The following is a 24,622-nucleotide window of genomic DNA, read 5'->3' on the forward strand; positions in this document are numbered from 1 at the left end:
CCAAACCATGCATGGAATATTGTATCCCTGGGCATCCTGTTGATTGCACTGCAGCATGCTTGTAAACATTTTGCGCAGTCACAGTCCAGTCAAGAAGAGGTCACTTTTACTTTCCATTTGAACTTTATCTTTTTTATTTCAGAAGTTTTAATTAGGATTATGAAATAGACAGAGGGGTTGAAATGTAATATAGTTTATCTGTGCTTGTATTGATACTTTTCTGAGTTTTACGGTAGTTCACATGCTCTTAAATCCCTCTGCCTTTACACATGCATAGAGGCTGCATTATATTGATGTATCACATTGTAAACGGTGCATAAGTATCTCAGTTTACTTTATTGTAGAACAGATAAAGTGATTTATGTGTACTGTACCAATATATTTAACCTCTAAATAAGAGAGAGATCAAGATTTAAGCTTCTATTTCAATGATCAAATTCAACAATCTGTGTAATACGACTGAAGAATAGAAAATACATCTGAACGCATACGGTTTAACCACAACTTCCATGCTTAACAGCATCATCACAATAAGACATTTTCTTACTGAAACCATGTTCGCAACCTTTACTTCTTTTATACGAGATATTTCTGAGTTTCTGAACAAAATATTCAACAAGAAAAAAGTGGGCTGGAAATTCACCAGACTGTGATTTGAATTTCTGGTATGATAACAAATGAATTTGTTTAAAATAAGAGGAATTTTGCGATTGCATGGTGTCTTTAAATGCTGCTAGAGTATCACGTTATTAAATACACACACTCACTCCATAAGCTCCTTCTACAGCTCCTCTCTTGTCTTTGTGAGTGAGTGAGCTCTGCTGTTGTTGGGCTCTGCAAGCCAGTGCTGGTAGACGGCCACAGGGTTGATGTTCCAGTGTTTGTGGAAGGAGATTGGGCTTTGTCGTGCTAGAAGCTCTTTCACATAATCTTGTGGACGAGCCTTTGGTTAGAAAGGAGACCATGTGATTAAACCAGCAGTTTCACACAGCTCATATATAAAAGACTGCATATGCAACATAAACCAGTCAGCTGGTGCCAGATAGTTTAACACTGTCAATATCATCAGTTTGCGTTAAAAACCCATCAGCCTGCATCATCTAGAGTTTTATGACAGAACTTGGCATTTATAATGTTACCAAGAAATCACAACTTTTTTCAGGTTTGATAAACAAATTGAGCACTAAATCTGCATTTTAGAATTATTTCTGAAGAATCATGTGACACTGAGGACTGGAGTAAAGACTTGAAAATTCAGATTTGTCACAGAAATAAATTACATTACATTATATTAAAGGAAAACATTTATTTTAAATGAATATAATGCTTCTCAATATTACTGTTTTACTGTATTTTTAATCAAATAAACACAGCCTTGAGAAGCATTTCTTTCAAAAACATCTTACAAACCTCAAATCTTTTAAAAGCTAATGCATGTCTGGCAAGATTATCAATGAATAATTTATTACTTATTACTCATATAAGCACATAAGAGGTTCTCGGTCTTGGGGATGCAAACCAAAATATAAATGAATCTGTCTGCCTGTACCTTCAATTCTGCTGTGAAATAAATTCAGGATTGCTCTCTACATTCGTACCCACAGGTTTCATCTTAATTACTGCTCTGCTTGGGTGCCAAAAGCATCATTTACTTGTGTTTTTGTGGCTATAGAGCAGCACACAAGAAGAGAACATGCAAGAAGAGTTGTTGGTCTGTGGGTATGTATGCTACCTGATGGAAAAGTGGGCTGTGAGTGACCGGGACCCCCAGTGTAGTCAGACACATCCCCAGCACCATGTCATCGGGGGCATCCGAACTGCGGCAGCCACAGCCACCTGCCAAAATATTCTGCACTGCTACTCTACTGAACACCATCCTGTAAGAATGTAAAAAGAATTAAATAGTTCTACGGGACATCATTTCGCTCACATAGAGAACTCAGATAATGACTACTACAGTGATTCAGGACATCTCACAAAATTACAAGGTTACATGTCCAGAAACATGTGGTAATGAGTCACACTCACCTGTGTGAGTCCTGACGCCATTGTATCTTTAACATACCTACACTGTAATGGGAAGTCACTGTCTGCTAATTAGAAGACTATAAGTAAACAGAAAACTATTGAGAACAGTTACTAAGCAGCATACTGTTGGGGCACAAAGACTGCAACACTAAACAAATCCATTCAAAAATCCATCACACCACTCTTAAACAAACATCATCTCAATAACATTTTCATAAATGGGGTTTGCTTAAGTTGCTGTAAAAAAAATTAAGTTAACTGGTTGACAAGGGGTAATTACTGTATGTGTTTGCAAAAGGGTTTGGAGTGTTTTATTTAAGTATGTTGCCGAGAGTGTACCGAGTGGTTTCTATGGCATTACTAGAAGGTTGCTAAAGGGGGCCGGGGCTGTTTCAATTGCATTGCTAAGTTGTTTTGGTGGTTGCTATTGCTTTACTATGTGGTTGGTAACAGGGACTGAGTGTTTTTTAGCATGTTGCTTGGTGGTTTACATAACGTAAATTAATAAAAATAACTATATTGTGACTAATATAATTAGTATTAATAAAATAACTAGAGTAAAAGATGCCTTTTGATGCATCAAGAATCAGTTGACAATTGAAACCTTACCCTCAAAATCGCACTCGTCATCGAATCAAATCGAATCATGAGGCAAATGAAGATTCACACCACCATTATAGGGTAGGCATAGTGGGGGGGGGGGGGGGGGTTATGAATTGGCTTTTTGTATGTTTCTCGGGTTTTCCAAGTTGTTCCTGGTGCATTGCTATGAATTTGCTTTTGAGTCCTAAGTGGTATCTCAAGTGTTCTGGGCGTTAAAGTGCAGTTGCTAAAGGGTTCGGTTTGGTACCACAGTCCGCAACTTCACACACATTAAAAATTTACTATATCATATCGCCTGATCAGGCAGACAAAAATATTTTTTTCATGTTTTTCATGCATTCTGCATTAAGCAAGAAAAAAATGCACACAGCCCAACATGGTAATAATTAACAGGAAAAAAAAAATTAAGTACAATCCAAATTTTTGCCTACATAATGTGAACAATCTGCCCATACAGGCTATTTTGAACAAATGTGCATAAATCACACCACAGGCTATACAGATGCTTAGATGTCTCCATAAATTAAAATAAATTTACGTTTTTTTCATATGCACTGCATTAAAATTTGGTCGTCTCTCCTGAAACTCGTTATCAAACTTGGTCTTGGCTATTGGACCTGCAGTCTGCCCATGTCGACTGATCCCGAGCCATTAAATATTATTCCATGCCTTACATAAAATATTAAGCAGTTCACCCATATCTGGCCACATGTAAGTTCTGAGTGGTTTTAAGCTTATGTATTCTGGATGTCTTCCACGGCATTACTATGCAGTTGCTATGGGGATCTGAGTGCTTTGTAGCACATTGCTAGGTGATTACTAATGCTGAGTTCTATTTGTACTCGGAAGCTGAAAACTCGGAGTTCCCAGTAGGAACTTTTAACAGGAATGCCCTCCCAAGTTCTGACTCGGAATCTCAGAGGAGTCGCAACAATTTGTAATATATTGTTTATTAGCATGTTTGTCCATGTCTTAAACTGTGCACAAAGTACTATCCAACCTCTCATTTACTTGTATTGCTAACAATTTTGGCAAGTCAAAAAAGCCCACCCAGAAGTCTTCATCATATGCTAGACTCTTAACATGCCTCAGGCAATTTATTTCACATGATCTATCTGTCAAGTGAAAATAGTAAACCTCATCACTTAGAAAAGTAATACCACATCAGAACTATATACTTAAGTTTAATACTTGAGAATAAAAGATTAGAACGAATCCATAGGCATAAGTATGGACAATAGAAATATCTCAGCAGCACATATCTGTAACTCACCCTCCACCTCCCGTGATGTAGCTGTAGCCATCCCTGCTAAGCCCATAGCCATAACGTTCTCCAACACTCACAGCTTTATTTGGGTCATAACATCCCAGCAGCCTCCGTAGTCTGGGCAGACTGGAAGACAATGGTTATTTAGTACATTACGTGACAAAAATGCACAGCATGAGTTTGCCAAACATGTATTTCTGAACAAATTAGCCATAACAAAAAACATTGGGAGCCAACTTTTACTATAGGCATAGACTGAACATATTAACAAAAATCCAGTAACTATTTATTTATTTATTTTCCTTTTCTACCCATTCAACTTTTTGGCCTGTCCTCAAGCCTGTGTTTCCAGCTCTCCTTGCTATATTGGCAGATATGCACATTTGGATGAAAACACAATATTAAAATACAAGCAATACACTTTAGTTGACAGTATTTTAAAAAAGACTTCACAGCCATGTGTATTCCAGTCAAAATTTTGCTCCAGTTTCAGGATCTGTGACCTTATGTGCTTTGCCACACAATGAGAGTATTTTCATGTGGGCGTATTTGATTTTCAGGTTTGTGCCGATTGCTGGGTTATAATTCTGCAGATGGAAAACGAGACAGACTTCTTTTAAATTCAAGGTGACATAGGTTGGCATATTTTCAATTCAGCAGATGCATCTTGATGCATTTAAAGTTGTTGTTTTTTAACTAGTGGTAAGGCTCCTATTGACTTCTATTGATCTTTCACCAGTGTAAAGAAATCACATTCACCTGATCAGTGTGTCATCGTCAACTATGAGCAACCAAGGTGCTTGTGTTGCTGCCCCACTTGCAAACCTCTTCAGGATGGCAAATGTTTTTGCACAGTGCCCTGTAAATACAAAAACAGTGTGTAATTAATCTATACAGACTTTGGTCGGTGTTCCTGCAATATGCTGGTATTAAGGGGAGAAAAATAGCAGCTGAATGTCTTGAACGAGACAGGAAACTCAACTCTTATGTGTCTTTTTTATGTTCGGTCCAAGAATTCTTAGCAGACGGAAGACAGACAGGAGGAGACTGTGGGGTCTGCTGTACTGCAAAAATGTATGTATGTATGTATGTATGTATGTATGAAATTAGCACGTATTTGTACAAAAACAATAAACAACAGTATTAAAAACAGCAATATTGTTTCCACAAAAATATACTGATAATATAAAAGTCATTATTAATAATTGAGAATCACTTATAATTGTTAACAAGTGAGTACCAAATCAGTATATTAGAATGATTTCTGACGGATCATGTGACGGATGGAATAAATCACATTTTAAAATATTAAAGCTGAAAACAGTTATTTTAAATTCTAATAATATTACTTATTACTTATAATATTCTTGTTTTACTGTATTTTTGATGAATCAAATAAATGAGCATAGAACTTTCTAATTACAGGAAAATTCTCATTTCAACCATATCATCAACACCAAAGCATTCATACCTACAAAACAAAAAACAAAACTAATCATATGCAATGATAAACAAAAAAGTCAAGCCAAATCAGCTGTAATCATGAGCTTTGCCCAACACTAACTATCCACCTCACCCTGAGATCCCTATTAGAGATTAAACTGGACCTGAACAACAAACACCAGAAACAATACCACCACTGTGGTTCATTCTAAATACCTTTGACTTTTCTGGCTCTTTTCTGTTAAGGGAATAGAACAGAGGAAAAGCGGTTAAGAACGACTGAGAAGATAGGTGGTGAGATCTGAAAATTACCTGGAGTCGCCCACTGCACTGTGTCTGGCCCTTCCATTTCTTTAGGCTGTACTAGAATTTTCTTGATTCTAAGAGACCCCATGTTCCGAGGGCTTTCAGGATAAAATTGCAGAGGAATGTGTCGGATCAAAAAGGAAGTCAATCATAAAATCAGTACAGGAGCTTCCATTAAAGGTTTGCCATTGTTGGATGGAAATGCACCCTGATGACTGTGCCATTACATAGGAACATTCCAGGATTTCTGTGGACCATTACAGGGTTCGAAAGGAGTCAGTGGGGTTCATAAGGCCCTTCGCTCTTAGATGCAAAATTGGCTGCTCAAACAAATTGGTCAAAAACTCATGAGCAAGATGGTGCAGATGATTCCCTCGGCTTGGGTTCAGAAGGTTAATAGCAGCACTGTAACACGGTGAGGATGAGTAAAAGAGTGGTATAACAGATTGACAGAGGGAAAGAGAGGTGCCACAAAAGCTCTGTAGCATCCATGAAAGAGAAGCTCTCTTATGGCAGTCGAATGAGAAGGTCAGCCAGACACAGGCTTAGGGATGGGGAGCGGACAGGAGGAGAACAGAACAAAACATACTGAGAGAAGCTCCGGAACACCGACTCTAAGAGTCTGTGGGAGTAATGTCTTTTCCGAACATTACCACAGCACACACAGCCCCCCAACAGAAGACTTCTCTCTCTCTCTCCCCCGGACATTCTGGTCATTCATTCTGGTGCAGAGGCAAAGATTCTGAGAGAGACAAAGAGGGGTGCAGAAGTCTAATTTAGGGCGCATGTGTTGAGAGTCCTCAGAGACTATTCTCAGCTCTTTCATCATTAGCAAATTTCCTGGAGTTGAACTCTGGATATATGAGGTTTTTGAGTTTTGGCCAATAGCTGGAGGGACCCGAGTGGATTTTGAAGGGAGAAGAATGTCTCATGGCTGACACTGCAGTCAAATATATTGTGCCTTTAAAAAGAGCATACTTAAATGTCCCACTGATTGAGAGTTGAGTAACATAACGAATTAAAATGACAGTCATGAATAACCCAGCAAATATTACTTTTAGAGTTACGGTCCTGGCATCCATCTATCTATCTATTCACTTGTCTGTCTATTGGAAGAAGGCTTTATTTATTTGCAGCAAACCTGTCAATCCGAAGTCCGTTAACAAATGTGCATAAACAGCAGAGGAAAATGGCAAGCACAAAGGGATATTCACCATGATGAGTAAACTAATGTCAATCAACTGGTAGCAACCAATGCCCCATCCATTACGCTTACCGCAGTCAGGCTATGAATAAAACAAACTTTCCGACTTCACAAAATTGGATATCAGACTGTTTTCCATAAGACACCGCAGCACATTTTGCACATCACAAAGAGAGAATGATCAGTCCATTTAAATGTTTCATTTCGGAGACTCTGTTCTTTTATATGGTTTTGGATCACGGGTTGAGACAATGCGAGCCATGTTCTTATAAGGATACACTATTTCTTCCTTTGTTATTGTTTTCTATTTTAATCCCACTCGCAATGGTTCTTTTCACATGCATAACTCAAACTGTGTAATTCAGTTCGACAAGTTGATACTCGTCTAAACATACTGGGCCCTATCTTGCACCCAGCGCAATTGACTTTGTACACCGACGCATGTGTCATTCCTATTTTGCACCCGCGCAAAGCGCGCTTTTCCCTCCACAGAAGCACGTCGCTAAACTAGTGAATGAACTTGCGCTCCCTGGGCGGTTCAGCGCAAAAAAGGAGGCTTGTTCCGGCGCAAACAATCCCTGGTGCTATTTTGCTGTTCCATTAAACAATTGCGCCACTGACCAGAAAAAAACTAGTCTAAAGTCAGTGGCGCGTTGCGCGTTGTTCATTATGCTATTTTAAGGGCGCATGCTTGACCATAATGTATAGCGTGCACAACGCGCATACACTTTGCTCATGTAATCTACCCAGATGCAACAGTTATTTTTGCAAATCATAAATTGTTACACTAAAAAAATATTAACACATGAGATGACGGAAATCATTGTGGTGTGCCACGAAGATGTGAAAAAATAGGCATAAATCTAGCTTACAAATTATTCAGGCTAATTGTAGTAATTAAGGATCAGACCTGTTTGAGGTCATATATGTATATAAGGACATCTGACAAATTGGTTTGTCCGTCAAGAACCAGGAAAAAAAAAATCGATGAAACAATTGTGGCTATTTCCTCCCACGCCTGTTTAACCGACGGTATTTTGGGTGGGTTTCTCCCATCCCCATACAACACAACTTCTCTGTCTTTCACTGCTCTTACAAGAACATCAGTCTCCTCGGCTGTGAACCGCTCCTGGCGTGCGCCTGGTAAATACGCCATAATAATAGCAATCCATAATGGAACTTGCGCACCTGCTTTTAAAGGGAATGTTGGATGACGCTCTGATTGGTTTATTTCACGTTACGCCCAAACCACACCTATGAATAATGAAGCTACTTCAGACCAACCCATTTTAGATTTGCGCCGGGCGCAAGAGCCATTTATCCCGCCGGGAAAATAGCAACAGCGCCGAGACCCGCCCACAAAGTTACTTGCGCTTCGCGCTTTGACACTTGCGTTTCAGATCGTTAAAATAGGGCCCAATAAGTGATTAAAACCCATATATAAAAGGAGTGTTGCATGTTCCTCAGAGATCATGATGGATAAAGGGTTACAGTGGAACACAACCTGTTGTCATCCCAAAATAAATAAAAGACAAACCTCTCTCCGTGTTAGGGACTCCCAAGTGGATTGTGGGTATATATGAGTCTGTGATGTCACTGTAGTATTCCAACGAGGCAGCATCTTTTTCCCAAGTTTGTTTAACTAAAGGAACTGTGAAGATACATTTGTGCATACAGCTTAAGACAGTATAACATTAACTTGAGATTATAACATCCACGTGAAAGAGTAAAAAGATCATAAAATCAAAAAATCATATGAAATTAATAAAAAATGTAAATTAGTAAATTAAAATAAAAAAGTAAAAAAATATATATCCCGATGTAAATCTGCAGATGTTCTACCAGCACTGATATTTATGATCTTTGTAGCCACACACAAAATATTATAGTATTTAATGCTGCCTGAAAAGTTTGCTAAAATCAAACTCTAAACATAATCATGGAAATCGGTGCAATTATGCCTGACCAGCTGCAAAATGGAATCTCTCCTGGAATATAAAACAGCATTTATACCTGTCCTATTATACAGTACAGAGAGAGCTGAGAGGACTGGGGAAGAGCTGTCTTTGTGAGAACAGTGTTTCTGGAAAAGACACAGTGGAACTTTATGCGGCTATAATCAACAAAATCAATTCATTGTCACTTACAGACATCATGTGTGGGCCAAGACACGAAGCGACTGACGGCTGCAATTATTCCCTTTTATTATTGTCTTTCTGTAATCCTCTCAATGCATGGCTTGGTGGGCTCTTCTCTGCTTTGCTGGCTTTACTTTTTAATCAAGACTGAATGATCCAATCCATTTTAAACACACTGTTGCTAAAAATGTAAATTACATAAAAGCTAAGCTAAGAAAAAAAAATAACATGAATTCATAGATATTTGTAAGAAGCAAAGATTTCTCTCTGTGAATGGCACCTTGTGCATCTTAAAGTCTAATATTGATGGCAAGCTAAAGCAGAGGTGAAGTGTGCAGTTTACTGCACAAGTTACCAATCGCAGAAAAATACTTTTTTTTTTTTTTTAAGTTCAAGTTAGTTAATGAAAACTAAACTCCATAACTCATGTGAACATATACAACCTTAATAATGTATTATTGCATGCTGAAATTAACATTAAACAAAATTTAATACTGTAAACTACTGGTTATTATTAGTTTGTTACAAACCGTTTTACCTAAAAAGCCCTGACTTCACCTTTAACGTTTCTTTAGTTATGATCCAATCATGGTCTGTATCTGTTTTTGAAGAACAGGCAGAATACACCCACCTCTATCTCCATGAAATCTCTGACATGTTTTAACAGCAACAAAGACATCCTCCTTCTGCACAGAGTTTCCCTATAAAGAACATAACAGATATTTACAGCAGTTTGGTGTCTGCCACCAATCTGGGTGTTACAGTATTTGGGTGAAAACCAAAGTACCTCTTGTTCCTACTTTAAGATGTGGTAGGACATAGGACCATTAATATTACATAATGTCTGTTTGTCAGCTTTGAGAGGACACTTTGTATGAAGTGGCTTATTTTCTAGGCTTATGAATTTATAGGCCTTTGATTATCCCTCAGAAAAAAACAGCAAATCTGAAAAGCCTCAAGCAGGAGTTTGGCGTTCACATTTGAAGACTGTCATTTATCAGAGCATTAGAGCAGGGAAACTCAATGACAACTGACTATGAGATATTAATACGTCTCGACTTTCCCTTGGGAGTCTCTTCTGAACAGAACAATTTGTCATAGTTTTATTAATTCACACGGCAGAGGGATTGGATAAATCTCTCTGAGATTTGCAGATGGTGCGTTAGCATTTCTAGTACTTACACAGGCAGACAAGTAGGTGTTGATGGTCGTAGCACAAACTCCTGTTGAGGACAAGCTTTGCAGCTCTGAGCAGAACTCATTCACCACAGTCAAAGCAGGACCTCTGCTTTCCTCCCAAATGTAGAGGGCAATCTGAAACATCAATAAGAGAAGCAAAGCTTGACTTCTTTCTTCTAGGAGTGACTATTTAAGAGTTGTACTGAAGAAAGAAACAAAGAACTAAGAACTTCAGAGATCAGAGAAAGCAAACGAATAGTACACCAAAAATATTATGAGTTTACAGTAAATAAAAGATTTCCATGGAATGATGATTAAATTGCACTGTAAAACCTCACACTGCTATGGTACATTTATACCATTTTTTCGGAACTTCATGACCTTATGAATTAAGACAAAGGGGGGATGAAACGGAAAGAGTCCAAACTAACAGAAACGTGACACTAGACAGCCCCCAGTCACCGTTTACTTCCATTGTATGGAAAACAGGAGCATAAACATTCTGCTAAACATCTCCTTTTTGTGGTCTATAGAAGAGAAGTCATACAGATTTGGAAAGACATGACCAGGAAGTAAATGACAACAGTTTTTTTTTTCATTTTTGGGATAACTATCCCTTTAAGAACAAGACAGATGCCAGTCTGTATGACCAGAGGGTTTTGAGAAGACTCTTAGAGTACTGCATCAATAGAGATCACAAAAGTAGCACTGAGAGTTCTCTCTGGAACATACAGTCTCATTTTATCAGCAAGAAAGAGAGAGAGAATGATGGCAAGAGAAAAGGAGAGAGTGTCTTTGAATGTCACACAATTAAATGACAGCTCCTCCATAAAATATCAATGAGGGTTAATATATACACAGATATTCCTGTAGGCAGATGGCATATTATTTCAACAGGAGATGCAAGACATTTTAAATTGAGGTGTGACACCACAGGAGAGTACCGAGATCTGAATGATAGATCTGGAGAGGTTGGGGGAAAAAAGCCTATTATCTGTGTCTGGGTTATTTTGGAAAATCATATCTTTTGTTGAGATGCTTTATAGCTGATGCATTACAGCAACTTCAATTACAAATTATTCATATTTACAACAACAACAAAAAAGCAAGCTCTTTCACTGCAAGATAATGAATATTCAACAAACAAAATATATGTAGAGCATATGTACAGAACACTGAAATATTTTGTGATCGTTCTTACCTCATGTTGAAGGTCAATTGTGAAATCGGATTTGGGCGGCTCATAATTCACACGCTCTGCAGTTCTGAGATACCAAATCAGATAATATCTGTATTAATAGTCTAAAATAGCCATTTGCTGAAGATGTACGCAAAAAGCACAGGAGATGAAATCTGACCGCTTAGCCAGGGGGCAACTGAGAGCCCAGCCAGCCATGAAGTCAGGGTAACTGAAACTGGAGGGGTCCTCTGAGAAAGCATAGTGGTGGATAATTGTTGGTTCATCATCATGGAGGGGTCTGCCCAGAAACCACTCCTATGGAGAAAAGACTCTTGGGTAAGAAACAGGAGGCTTTCATGTGCCAAGTCCTATTTCAGACTGCTCTTTCATTACCTCAAGTATGCAGGAGAAGGTTTTACGTATTGTGTTGACCTGGAGAATCTACCTTTTCTCCAGGGAATGTTAGTTCATGAAGTAGAAGCACTTTGTAAGAATCTACAACACTTTATTTTCATTTCACATGGCCTAAATAGTATTATCCAACATGTTGTGGTTGTGGAGTCAAAAAAATATATATTTTAACAGGGAGGACAGAACATAATAAACTATCATTTCTGTGTAAGATACAAACCCATAATACCCTAACATACATTTTTTCATTCATTACATTTGGGTCTCTTAAAGCTGCGGTAGGGAACTTTTGACGCTCTAGCGGTTAATAAACAGAACTGCTTGCATCTTGCGGAAGAACATCGTAGCCGGAGCTACTTCTTTCTGTTTATGTCTATGAAGAATCACAAAGGTACTGGGTTACTCCGCCGCGGTACCCCCGAAGCAATCTAAAATAGTCCGAATATAAACACTTATTATAGGTGCACCCTAGTGATTCAGGACAAGCCAAAAACATGGTTTGGAAAATGGATTCATGGTGTACTCGCTTATTATATACATTTTTCTACATTTTGAACACAAACAAAGTTGCGGACCGCAGCTCTGATTGGTTGTTTTTTACCGGGAGCGCATGACTTTCTGCAAATGGCAATAGGAGCACTGGGAGGAGCCAGAGGAGCTTGATTTTTTCACAGATTATCTGTCTCATATTCTACTGTCAGGACATAATGACAGGTTTAACAAATATGTAAAAAATATTGTTTTACAAAAGTTCCCTACAGCACCTTTAAGGGAAAAAAAAACAGTACAGATAACAGTTCACACAATCAAGAAACAATTCATTAGAGGATGGATCCCTAAGGGCTTCCTCACAGTTGTTGACGATGGGATGTCTGAAATTAAAGTGACATATAGTTTTTTAAGTGCTGCGAGTCCACAGTGTGAACAGTACATTTTTGTTGAGAAAGTAAATGAGGACAATACTTCTTGGCAGCTTTCTTGACATTTTGCACATTCCAGTCTCAGTGACAATATTTATGCTCAGTACCTCAACCAATGACTCAAATACGATTGTTGCTCTAAAAGAGCCACAGTAAACAAAGCATTAAGTCTTGATATTACACTTTTGCAGTAACACTAGCTGAAAGACGGAAAAGTCTGCGGCTCACCTTTGTTGTGTTGAATTTGCTCAGCACCTGCAGAAGGTTGTGTAAGTTCACATTGGTCTCTTCTGCCAAAAACACAATCCACAAAGACGTTTGACAGTATTGTGAGGCAAGGCTGAAAACAAAAATAACAAGAATATAGCTGCATAAAATAAGATGACCTAAGGAATAAACACTCTGACACGTCAAGTGATTTGGATTCTTACCGTGGCAGTGCCGGAAGAATGCTCCAGTTCCCATCGTAGTCGGAGAACTTGTGAAGGAGCACAACATCTGGTGAACTCTGCAACACAGCACAAAGTCTGGTAACATCTCGAACGAACGACACACAGATAAGGGTTTTTTGCACAGTGTTATTTATAACTCATTAACACATTCAACAGGTGACAATAATTACTGACTAAGGCAGAAAGCTGTTCTTCATGCAGGTGACAGAATTATCGTTGAAAGCTGCCAGGTAATTTATAAATAAACATGTAACAACTGAAATGCATGAATTTTTTTATAAACATTTATAACTCCAAATGACATCAAAAGGAACTACTAGCAGTTCAGAAGTTTGGGGATTACGACCAGTCTCTACTAGTCTTGTTTGAACTTCTCATTGACCTTTACAGAGAAATGTCAAAGAATGCCAGTATTGAATGAGAAAAGGTAGGAGTAATGGTATGCAAGAGTGCACCAAATGTGCTTCGAAGACTGAAACAGTGGCTTATTTAAATGATGAATATGATAGCAGAGAGTTCGAGGTTATTTAGAATGTGCTGGAAAACTGAACAGATGGAAGATCGAAAAGACAACATTGGTGAGATTGTGGACAAGGACGTTTTATAGAAATGGATTGACAGCAGAAAATGAAAACACCCCATGACTCACGTTTTAAAAGACAACTTTTTTCTATTAAAGTCATGATTAAAACTTTTATTTTTAACTTGTATCCTGAATGATACATCTTCAGATTACTTTGCATATCAGGCAACAGGCTGTTAGCTTTCTCCAGCTAAATCAGTCAAGTGAGTTAAAGATGATGGGTTATGTGTTGCAAGCATTACAAAAATAATTGCAAAAATAATAGCCCTCATTCACTAATAATGTTGTACAATTTGTGGATTTATTTGTGGAGAAAATGTTACCACAACATTTCTCAGAGATGCACAACAGCTGTGTGTGCACATAAATTTGTCCTATGCCAGCTCACTCAAATGTAGATGAATGTGGATTATTATATGAGGGAGCGAGCATGTGGCCACAACTACTAATTTGTTGTATAAAATGTGCCAAAACCCCTTCCATATTAGAACATTCTGTACAACCTCACTGCTCACATCTGTCACTCTCTGTCTTGAGAGCCTTTGCAGCAAAATTGTCAAATAATGCAACGTGTGCCATTATCAAAACTGGCAAAAACAAAATAGTTTTTAAACAAGTGCATGCAGAATTGTTTACAAACAGGTTTCCAGAGCATTATTTAGCTACTTTTAGGACCTTTAGATAACATAACCTTTAAATGCAGCAGAAGAAAGTATTTTAAGATCAAAAAAGGCACACATCACATTTAGCATAAGAATGAGTCTTTTTTTTAAAACATACCGAAGAACACTAAAAAAAATTGAAATCACTACATTTTAAATCTACTTCATGAGGATCTGCTTTAATGAATGCCACTCAAATGTCATTTTTACATGGTGGACTGATCTTTGAAGGCCAAATCAAGTTCCAGTTACACTGCCAATAGTGAGATGCCAGATGATGATTATGACAGAACCCGAAGAGAAGAAAAACAATGAGGTGGAAAGAAGTCTGGCCTTTTAAATTGATGCAATGGAAACACTTCCCAGAAGTCACAGCCAGTAGGTGAGCCTTTTTCTTGTCAGAGGTTCTTGCCCCGGAGGTTAATGAATAATGGCTGATGTGTCAGACAGAGAGATGATTGGGGAAACCTTTTCCACATGCCGTAGCCTTGAGGAGTCCTGCTGATCAACGGGAGGTCAAGATGCCAACTGGAGCGTTCTCACCTTCCCGCTCAACAGCTCCAATCCTCCAATCCTTCCTGTCACCCCCACTGTGAAAATAGTCTTCTAATGAGCCAGACTCTCCAAAATAAGACTCTCAACTTACAAAAATCAGCCAAAACTCGTGGTGAAGGTGGGCTCTGATAAAACGGCACAAAAGTGAAGAGTCAAATAGGGCCTTATTACTTGGCATGACTCAGAGAAGGTGAGATTTAGTTTTATAACGTCTGCTTTTGGCTGCTTTAAAAGAGATGAGATGTCAGGAGTTCAGATAGCTAATTAGTGATGAGAATCTGCAGAATATAAAATATAAATTAATGAGAAACTGAAAACAGTTTAAGGTAAGAGGCTGGGAAACAGATGGCTTGATGAAATAAAAAAATATCAGTCCAAATAAAAAATAAAAAAGCCTGGAACAACCTCACCTGACAAAATAAAAGGCTTAACAAAAAATCCTTACCTATGGCTCTGGTTGCAACAGCACTTTTCGCAAAGCTTGTACAATATGTCATATTCTTTCTAAGAAATGAATACCTGCCAGAAGTTATTTTCAAATGATTTGTTGTTGTGGTAAAACACAAAATTATCAATTACAGCATTTGCAAACCAGACAGAAATGAATCATCTGATCTTGGCGACATATACAAAACTATACCTCAGAAGTAATTTTTTGGCAAAGTCATATTTATTATTATAACGGCACAATGATAAAGCATATATCTATCTATCTATCTATCTATCTATCTATCTATCTATCTATCTATCTATCTATCTATCTACAACAGTATCCCTTTGAATTCTAATTCTAAATACATTTGCTCTTTACTGAGTTTTAGTTATGCATACTAGTGATGTTCGGTTCTTGAATGAATCGTTCTTTTGGGCCTGTTCTCAGGAAGTAACTGAGACAGGGCATCGTTACACAAATCGAACTGAATTGAACTTTAGTTTCTGGTTCATTAAGCAGGACACATAGCCGAAGTAGCACGTCCAACTCCAAAAGATCCGATTGATCTGGTTCAACCACCTGTCGAAGTTTGCAGCGGATCACCAAGGGCTCCACAAGAACGGAATGAGCCCTGGAAATGAATCAGCCTTTGCATAACTAATGCAAATAAGTTCTATATAAATTAAAGTTTTATCTAAAGGCTTTGTCAAGCCAAAATCCATTGTCTTGATTTATTTTGTCATAAATCACACAATTTGAGCCATAGATGTGCCATTCTTAACCAGTTAATATAAATGCAATACAAAAAAGCTATTTAAAAAAATATATATATTTATTAAAACTTGACTGCTACATTTACACAAAGTCAATATCCACATGAGATCTGAATACTGAACATTAATAATACAAAAAGTAGTTCACAAGCATTGTTAGAATGAACAACATCTGTACTAGAAATGTAAAGTTCCAAGAACATTCTCAGAATGTCCCCTGAGAATTAACACAAAATGTGTTAAGAGAAACAGAAAAGAGAGAGAGAGAGAGAGAGAAACACAACTTCAACTGACTTAGTAACAGCCTTAGAAAACGTCAATTGAAATTAAAGAAATTCAATCTTTCAAGATCTCAGCAGAGGAAGTTTTAACAACTCCACAAACAGCATCACTAGCTTCACTTATTACTAACCAATTAAAAAAGTTATAATTTAGAACGGAGGTTTATATGTTGAATTTTCTTACCATTAAGGCGATCAGTGCTTCCTCTTGACCCTTAACTTTATAACATTATTTTTTCTCTGGCTGCTGTAAATCTGTGTTTGCAAAACACATTTATTATGGCCAAAAAAGACAGAAAAAGAACACGGTCAGTTGGTTTTGGCTGGTCAGTGACTTATGGAGGAAAAAATAAAAAAGATCTGTTGGAGTCTATGATTATGTTTGATTTTAAATTAATTTAGTATTGTTGTTAAAAGTAATGTTTTATGCAGAAAATTTGATGAATTAAAAAAAAACTTGCTAACATTCATCAAAAAATAGCATATGAATCTCAACGGTGGTGACAATAAACAAAAAGTTTCATGCTGCAGTGCATTCTGGGTGCACTAATCAACACTTATCCATGGCTCCCAGAATCCATTGCAACATGAATAAATAATGCACCTGAATTGTCTAATTTTTAATGTTTTTATTCATATTATTTGCTTTATTTTTTGCTTGCTTTGTGATGTTCAAAGATATTAATCTGAATATTTTGTTGATTGTTATTGTAGAGATTCATGTCTATGTGTGCCATAAACAAAAACTTGTTCACAAGTGTTTAAAATGTTCAAAACTGTTCAAATTCAAACTGCAGAAATAGTTTCAATATTCAATAAAGTAGATTGTAACAATCAGTGAATCAAGCCACTATAAGATGATTGTTTATAGCATTGTATTTTCTCCAAATGTTCTTTCCTGTAAAAACACAAAATTACAGCAACAAAAAAAAAACCTACAATGTAAATTTAAGACTCAAGAGCCCAACTAAAGCAAATTCTGACCACAGTGATGATGATGATGATGATGATGGTGACAGTGACATTTTGTGAAATGAAACTAACATCTAAACCTCTATTAATTCTCATACATTTTGTCTCACACAGAAATAAAGTCAAACTGGTTAGTAATAAGTGAAGTTGATGCTGTTTGTGGAGTTGTTTAACCCTTGAGAGACTTGATGTGTTTTATTTCACTTGATTTCCTCTGGGCTATGACTGTAATTTAGTAGTAGTTCTGTTTCTGTCCGTCTCTTTCTTTTTTCTGTTTTTCTTTCCTTCAGTAATTCTGCTTGTTGACATTCTCAAGTTCAATTCTACCTCAGTGTTACTTTAAAACTCTGTATTGTGGGACCAAATAGACTCTGAGCATTGTCAGTCCTCCAAATACCTAACGTGTTGCACTTTATTTTACAGTACGTGTACTAACATGTACTTATAGTGTACTTACAGTGTATTTATCTAAAAAAGTTCTGGTAATACAAGGTAACTACATGGGGTAGGGTTAGGTTTAGGGGTAGGTTCAGGGTTAGTACCTAGTTATTACATAGTTATTGTAATTACTATAATAAGTACATAGTATGTACATGAGGAACAGGACTGTAAAATAATGTGCTACCAAATAACACCCACCAACCCTTTAAAGAACTCAACATCATGACCATCTCGGAACATTCTGGGAACATTACATTTCTAACTGGGAAATCCATATACCTGACATGAGTGCATCCACATCAATGAATTTGGTTACCAGCTTGAGGAGTGACGTATGCAGTAATGTGATTGGATGATAATTGACACATATTCTGTTGGACACACTATGTTGTTTCTCTCTTTCTCTCTTTCTTTTTACACATGATCAACTTAAAATTACACGAAATGTGATAAAATGGCCATAACACAAAAAAAGTGTTATTAATTAACACATCCTTTTTGAGAGTGTAGGATTAACACTAGAAAATAGACTTTAATAACAAAAATACCGGGGACAGGAATGAAATACACGCCAACATAAACGAGAACCGACAAACACTGAGGGAGAACTGATGACTTAAGTACATGACCAAACAAAGGAACTAATGGGATAAATAATAGAACACAGGTGAAGTGAATACAACAATCTAGGAACAGCAATGAGAGAGAAGTATGTCATACAATGGGGCAAACATGACAGAACCAAAAATAATGAAATCAGGGCATACACGTTACACCAAACTATAACAATTATTTTTATTTTTTATTCATTCATATAAATTGGCCATTTTTTAAGTTTGATTTATTTAGTTTTTAATTTCAGCCTATTTATTTTCTAGACTGCTATGCAATCATTTTCCAAAATGTTATTTGTGTAGAAATACTACAGTGTCTGTAAACGAGTTATTAACAGAGGAATGCTGAAAATGAAGCACAGATGCACCAGCAGAAAAATATACTGAATTGGGGTGGGGGGTTATTCGCTTTCTTCCAGTACTGAAGGAAGGAGTCGCATCCAGCTATCTCCCCTCACTGCCTCTTTTAATTCTGAATGCTATTCACACGGTGGGAGATGTTCTTGGCTTTCTCCCTGTGTCAGCCCGTGTCTTGAGCCGGCCGTTATCGCAAGAGGACACCATGGGCTCTCCTCTGCTGTTGTTGCTGCCACGCCTACCTCCACCAGTGGGCGGCCACTCCGAAAACATGGTACTCTCATATCCTCCAGAATGCATCCATATGCAACCTCTGTCTTGCTACCTAGATGTATGGAGGTATCTGCCAGGAGTGTTGTGTTGGGTTCTCAGCACAATCCAGTCCAGTTACAACTTTCAGTTTTGATGCAATCCCCCCCTGTTTTGATGAGTTCATCCTACTGTGGTAAACAGTCCCTTCGGGGCTTCTGTTCTGCAGCAGTAAGGGACTTCACACTTTCTCAAGGGAGCAATAGAGAAGGCTCCAACTTGAATAATTGCACGAATCACCGCTTTTTCAGACATTATTTTCTTGTCCTGAAAAAGGACAGAGGTCTTCGCCCCATCCTGAATCTTTGTCACCTGAATTTTCCCTGGCTATGGCTCCATGGACGTTCACAAAGTGCATGGATTGCCGGACAATTGGCTCATCCTGGTCCAATCCAGGGAATTGACATGTCATCACAGGGACATTCTTCTTCACCACCTTCGGTCTCCTGGCCTCAGGCTGAACGCCCAGAAAAGTGTCCCCATTTTCTTGGGGGTGCAGCTCAATTGTGTCTTGATGCAGGCCTGTTTGGCTCCTGCTCCTGTTTACGGTGTCAGAATGTGTTTGACCGGCTTCAAGCTAGGCCATCATGTCGTGCGCAGTTGCTTTCATGCCCTACCGATATGGCAGGACCCCTCGCTTCCTGTAGCATGGGGTCAGGATGGGCACTGTTTGCCATCGCCAAGTGATAACAACGGACACCTCCTTGACCCGATGCGCTATAGGCCAATGAATTTACATCATTCTAAACAGGCTTCAGACAATCTGCACACCTTTAAGGGGCGTTCCCATTGACTCATCAATACACAGAGCTGTGTTCCCTCGAACAAGAGTTATGCAAACATGACATTTTTGTTTTGTTCAGATGTGTTTTACGTAGCATAATTTCACAAAGCTGAAATCAAACCATTCTGTTTTTGCTTCAGATTTTGAAATTATACAATCTAATTTACAGTAAATCAGAAACATTTTATGCTATATTATATGTCTGTAGTATCTTTATTTGGATCATGATTGAAATGCAGTGGTTACCTCTAATTCAAAATGCCTGCAGTTAGTTCTGCCTGTAGAGCAAATAAACATTTTGTCCATGTACACGTTTTTTTTCTTTCCCTTGTTCATCGGCATCATCAGTACACTTACAAAAAATACAAATTTGGAAATTGGAATCGGTCAAGAAAATTGCAATCAGTGCATGTCTAGAATGAACAGCCAGACATGTCCAAAGCAGTGTGCAAAATCTGCGTGCACATATATATATACATATTCTTTTTTTTGTGACAGTCTGTATAAGTGCACTTTAGAATTTAAAAAAGCACACAAATATTGCAATACATAGCAATATCAATACATGCATGTCAATAATTACTGGCACCCAAGTATCATAGCATTGCACCAGGTTGCAGATAGTCCAAGCCTTAATGAGGAGATATACAACTCAAGAACTGTACACTCAAGCACACTCATTTGTTTGTTTGTCCCCTATAATTGGGAAATTTTACTGACTAATTCCAGAAATATATCAAACTTCTCTTTAGTCATGCACCTTGCTTGTGTTAGCCCAACTGTTGTTGTTTTCCTTTTTTCTTTTTTTAAGTTTAAATAATGAGGGTGCATTTTTTCATGTCAAATTTGATGTCTATAAAACCGTACAAGGATTTTAAGTTTAGGCGCACAAAGAAGCAAACATATGCACAATATTTATCATGACAAATGTAAAAAATCACAAAAGAGACGCACGTTGTGTCTTACCACCCATCTATTACAGTGACGACACAAGCACAAAAAATTGTCAACAAGTTAAAAAATAATTTGCACCACACTGTGTAATCATTGTGATAGAGACACTTTTTAGAAACTCTTTAGACACCACAAAAACAACTCTTAATATTGAAATATAACATTTCACTTAATACCAATAAAAAAACAGTTACTTTTTCAAAAACAACAGTGCCATCATGTGGCTAAAAGAACAAGACTCTGAAAACATAAACCATATTACATAAAGGTTTAGAAATTATATTGTGCCAAATGTACACTGCAAAGGTGGCACTTAAGTTCTTATAAAGTGGCAAATACAGTAGGTGTGTTCACACCTAATAATGCTGCTCAGAGGTGGCATAAATGCATTTCCACAGCAATTATAACTATTATTTGATACAAGTGGCTGAGATGGATCTGAGCAGGAATAATTTAGTCTGACTTTTTTGTGGACTTTTAAGTTTTTACACTGAACTTTGAGCAGGCACAGAGCAATCCACTTTTTTGGTAAATCAAGGATATAAAATTTTCATTTTCATTTTCAGTGTTTATCTACCATCTTGTTAAAAAAATAACAATAACATAAAATTTACTGCAATATAAAGTTTTTATGAAGGAATATAAGTATATATTTACCAAGCATTTAAAACTAAGTATACTAAATGAAACCAAAACTGCATTTTGCATACTTTCTTGTACATACAGTATAATGTAAAACTACCTGGTTTAAAGTTTGAGCCTGATGGAGGAGCTCTGTTCTTCTTTGTTCAGCCCTGTGGGTATGATATGAGTTTTTCTGACTCTGTATCACAAAAACCACATCCCGCACTTCTGCCACAGAGGACGAGAACAGAGTATAGGGAGAAGAAAAAACATTTACTCTTTAGTGCCTACTATAGTCAATACATTTTTCATATGCCTCAATTAGATCTCAACTAAACTGTTTGATATTACAGGACTTAATAAAAACAAACTAATAAACATTCAAACCGGAGAGACTGTTTGAATATCTCCTATTTGTAAATTCAATTCACTTCCGATTAATGATGACTGCAAAATAATCCGAAGGAAGAAGCCACACTGTGCAACTCACCAGTCAATTGGTCAAACATTTGTGGATCACTTCTTTCCTGTTTTTTCTGCAAGAGACAATATGAAGCATTTGTGTTTTATTCAGTTTTACGGTAATGATGTATATGCATGGCCACAAATGTGTTTATGTTATGTGTTTATGAATAAACCTGCCCCAGGCAGAAAACTTTCAGCATTTTTACATTTTTAATAAGACATTGTTTAGTGGTCCTCACCATTTTAATTAGTAAATAATTAAGAAACATAAACCATGTTTATATTGTTATACCAGTGTTATACCCATGTCATTATACATATTTATGTCTTCATAAATTATATACTGTAAGTGTGCACACACATACACACACACACACACACACACACACACATATATATATATACATATATATATTCATAACTTCTAAAAATAAGAAAACTATAATAGCCAAATTGCAAATGCCCTTATTAAAGAGGGCAAATAATCTTTCAAAGGTTAAAAAGTTAATGTGAATTTGCTTTCAACATGTTCAACATGAATTATTGTCAGCTATATTGTGAGTTGATTAAGGTGCATTAAATGAGGGTGTTTTTAAAATGGGCTGTAAATCAGCTGTCTGTCAGGGATCTGCTCTGCTCTGCTGGACAAGGTGGCCTTGAGTTTGAGCCAAGAAGTGAATCTCGGATTCCACATAAAAACGTGTTGTGGTTGTTGTTTATCATACTGATAAACATTTGGAACATGCATATAGCTTGATTTACCACCTTAACGATAATTATTACATAAACATAGTTGTTTAGATGAATATGTTATACGCACATACATATATGCATAAATTCAACGTTAAAATGTTTCTTCTTACTTCTGAGATTCCGCCGTTAAAAGCTTTGCAAGAAGGCACTAAGAGAGAGATAAAAAAAATAATAATAAAGTTTAGTTGTAAGCATCTACAAAATAACCAAATTTCTTAATCACACACACAAACACAGGCTATATGTAGTTTTTGTTTTATTTTAATTAGGTCCATGGACATTATCTGTAACATAGTAACAGGTGTGTGTTTACAGTTTTGACAGAAATGATCTCATTTGACTAAAAAGGGCCAGTTATGTTTATTATGCTGAGAATGTGTATGTCACCAACTCACCAAAGAAGAGCAGAGAGCAGCAGAAATATACGACACCGTGTCCAGCAGTGTATCCAGACATAGCTTTGGGGGGCTTTAGCGTGCTGAGAAGCTCGTGAGTGTCACGCCGGCTGCAGAAAAACGGAGCAACTACCGAATTCGCCAGAAACGAGCCATAACGCTATTAAGGAGCGCCCTCTATTGGTCAGCGGCGGCATGTAATGATTACGTCTGTATGTACGTCTGTGGCATTGATAGCTTGCTCAAGATAAATATTTAAACAAGCCAGATAATGGTAAATATTCCATTGCCGGATCTTACAATTTATTGAAATTTCATTACAACAGTTTATGTATAATGAATTCAACACAGAGGTCTAATAGCATATGAAAGTAGATGATAGATAGATAGATAGATAGATAGATAGATAGATAGATAGATAGATAGATAGATAGATAGATAGATAGATAGATAGATAGATAGATAGATAGATAGATAGATAGATAGATAGATAGATAGATAGATAGATAGATAGATAGATAGAAATTTGTCCTACTTGTCCTACAGCATATCACCAATGGAGGGTGCAATAGACTTCCCTTACCTTAATTTCTCTGTACACCGCTAGTCTCATGACCGCATGGTAATGTTAACAAGTGTTTTTTTTATTTTTTTGTTTTATTATTATTCTTTTACAAAGAAGAAACAGCACTGCATTGAATACATTAACAAATAATAATAATAATAATATTAGTTTACAATTAGGGAAATCTCAGCAATAAAGACAAACAAGTGTGTGTGTGCTTACTATAGACTGTATGGTGGTGACGCAATAGTATGTCTTATAAAAAAAGAAATAAATAAAAAATCCAACCTTCCATTGTTGTGGAGGTCTATTAATTATGTCAGGATAGTCATCGCCAAGAGATTACGAATTATGAACACTCATTTACAAAACACGTGAAATTTAAATGTTTAATTTTAAATTATTTAAATTTACATCGGTGGTCTTTCTGTTATTATTTTGTAGGATACAGTGTTTTGTTTCAAGGATAATATTTAAATGGCAACAAGTTCAGTTTCATTTAAAAACGATCTGAGACACTTGGCTTATTTGTTATTATATTACATTTACATTTAGTAATTTAGACATTTCCTAAATATTATATTATTTGGCATGTTTATTACAATATTGTCAGGAATATAAAATGCTTAAAGTGTTGAAATAGATAATACAGAAAACAAATAGGGTGAGCTAATAAAGAAATATAAGTGGAAATAAAAGAAAAAATAAATAAAAAGGAAGACATGCAGTGAGGATGAATTTTATTCTGTTTAGTGTGCTATCTATACAAAATTTAATGTGTGTTATAATATGCAATGCTATTTAAAAAGTAGTATAAAAAAGTGTATGCAAAGTGTAACTAGTATGTAAAGTGTAGTTATATTTAATGCGGTGAATGTCTTGCAAATTAAAGAAAAATAAATCAATGCTATGCATGACATCACTGCATAAAACGTGTTTATGTGGATTTGAATGAATAATCAATAGATAAT

At 36.8% G+C, this 24,622-nt stretch overlaps 1 protein-coding gene across 1 annotated transcript; it reads right to left on the minus strand.

Moving 5' to 3' along the window:
• Positions 1 to 89: 89 nt before the first annotated feature.
• On the minus strand, positions 90 to 23,367 carry LOC128021065 (beta-1,3-glucosyltransferase-like). Its single transcript, XM_052607963.1, has 15 exons — positions 23,087 to 23,367; positions 22,802 to 22,839; positions 21,964 to 22,009; positions 21,592 to 21,701; positions 13,111 to 13,187; positions 12,908 to 13,019; positions 11,527 to 11,663; positions 11,370 to 11,433; positions 10,172 to 10,303; positions 9,621 to 9,690; positions 8,389 to 8,502; positions 4,658 to 4,757; positions 3,905 to 4,024; positions 1,733 to 1,877; positions 90 to 943 (listed from the first exon to the last, which is right to left on the minus strand). The coding sequence occupies exons 1-15, from the start codon at positions 23,145 to 23,147 to the stop codon at positions 782 to 784; spliced, it is 1,488 nt and encodes a 495-aa protein (XP_052463923.1). The 5' UTR covers positions 23,148 to 23,367; the 3' UTR covers positions 90 to 781.
• Positions 23,368 to 24,622: the final 1,255 nt, after the last annotated feature.

Source organism: Carassius gibelio, chromosome A10 (genome assembly GCF_023724105.1).
Source record: "Carassius gibelio isolate Cgi1373 ecotype wild population from Czech Republic chromosome A10, carGib1.2-hapl.c, whole genome shotgun sequence".
NCBI classification, from domain to species: Eukaryota; Metazoa; Chordata; class Actinopteri; order Cypriniformes; family Cyprinidae; genus Carassius; species Carassius gibelio.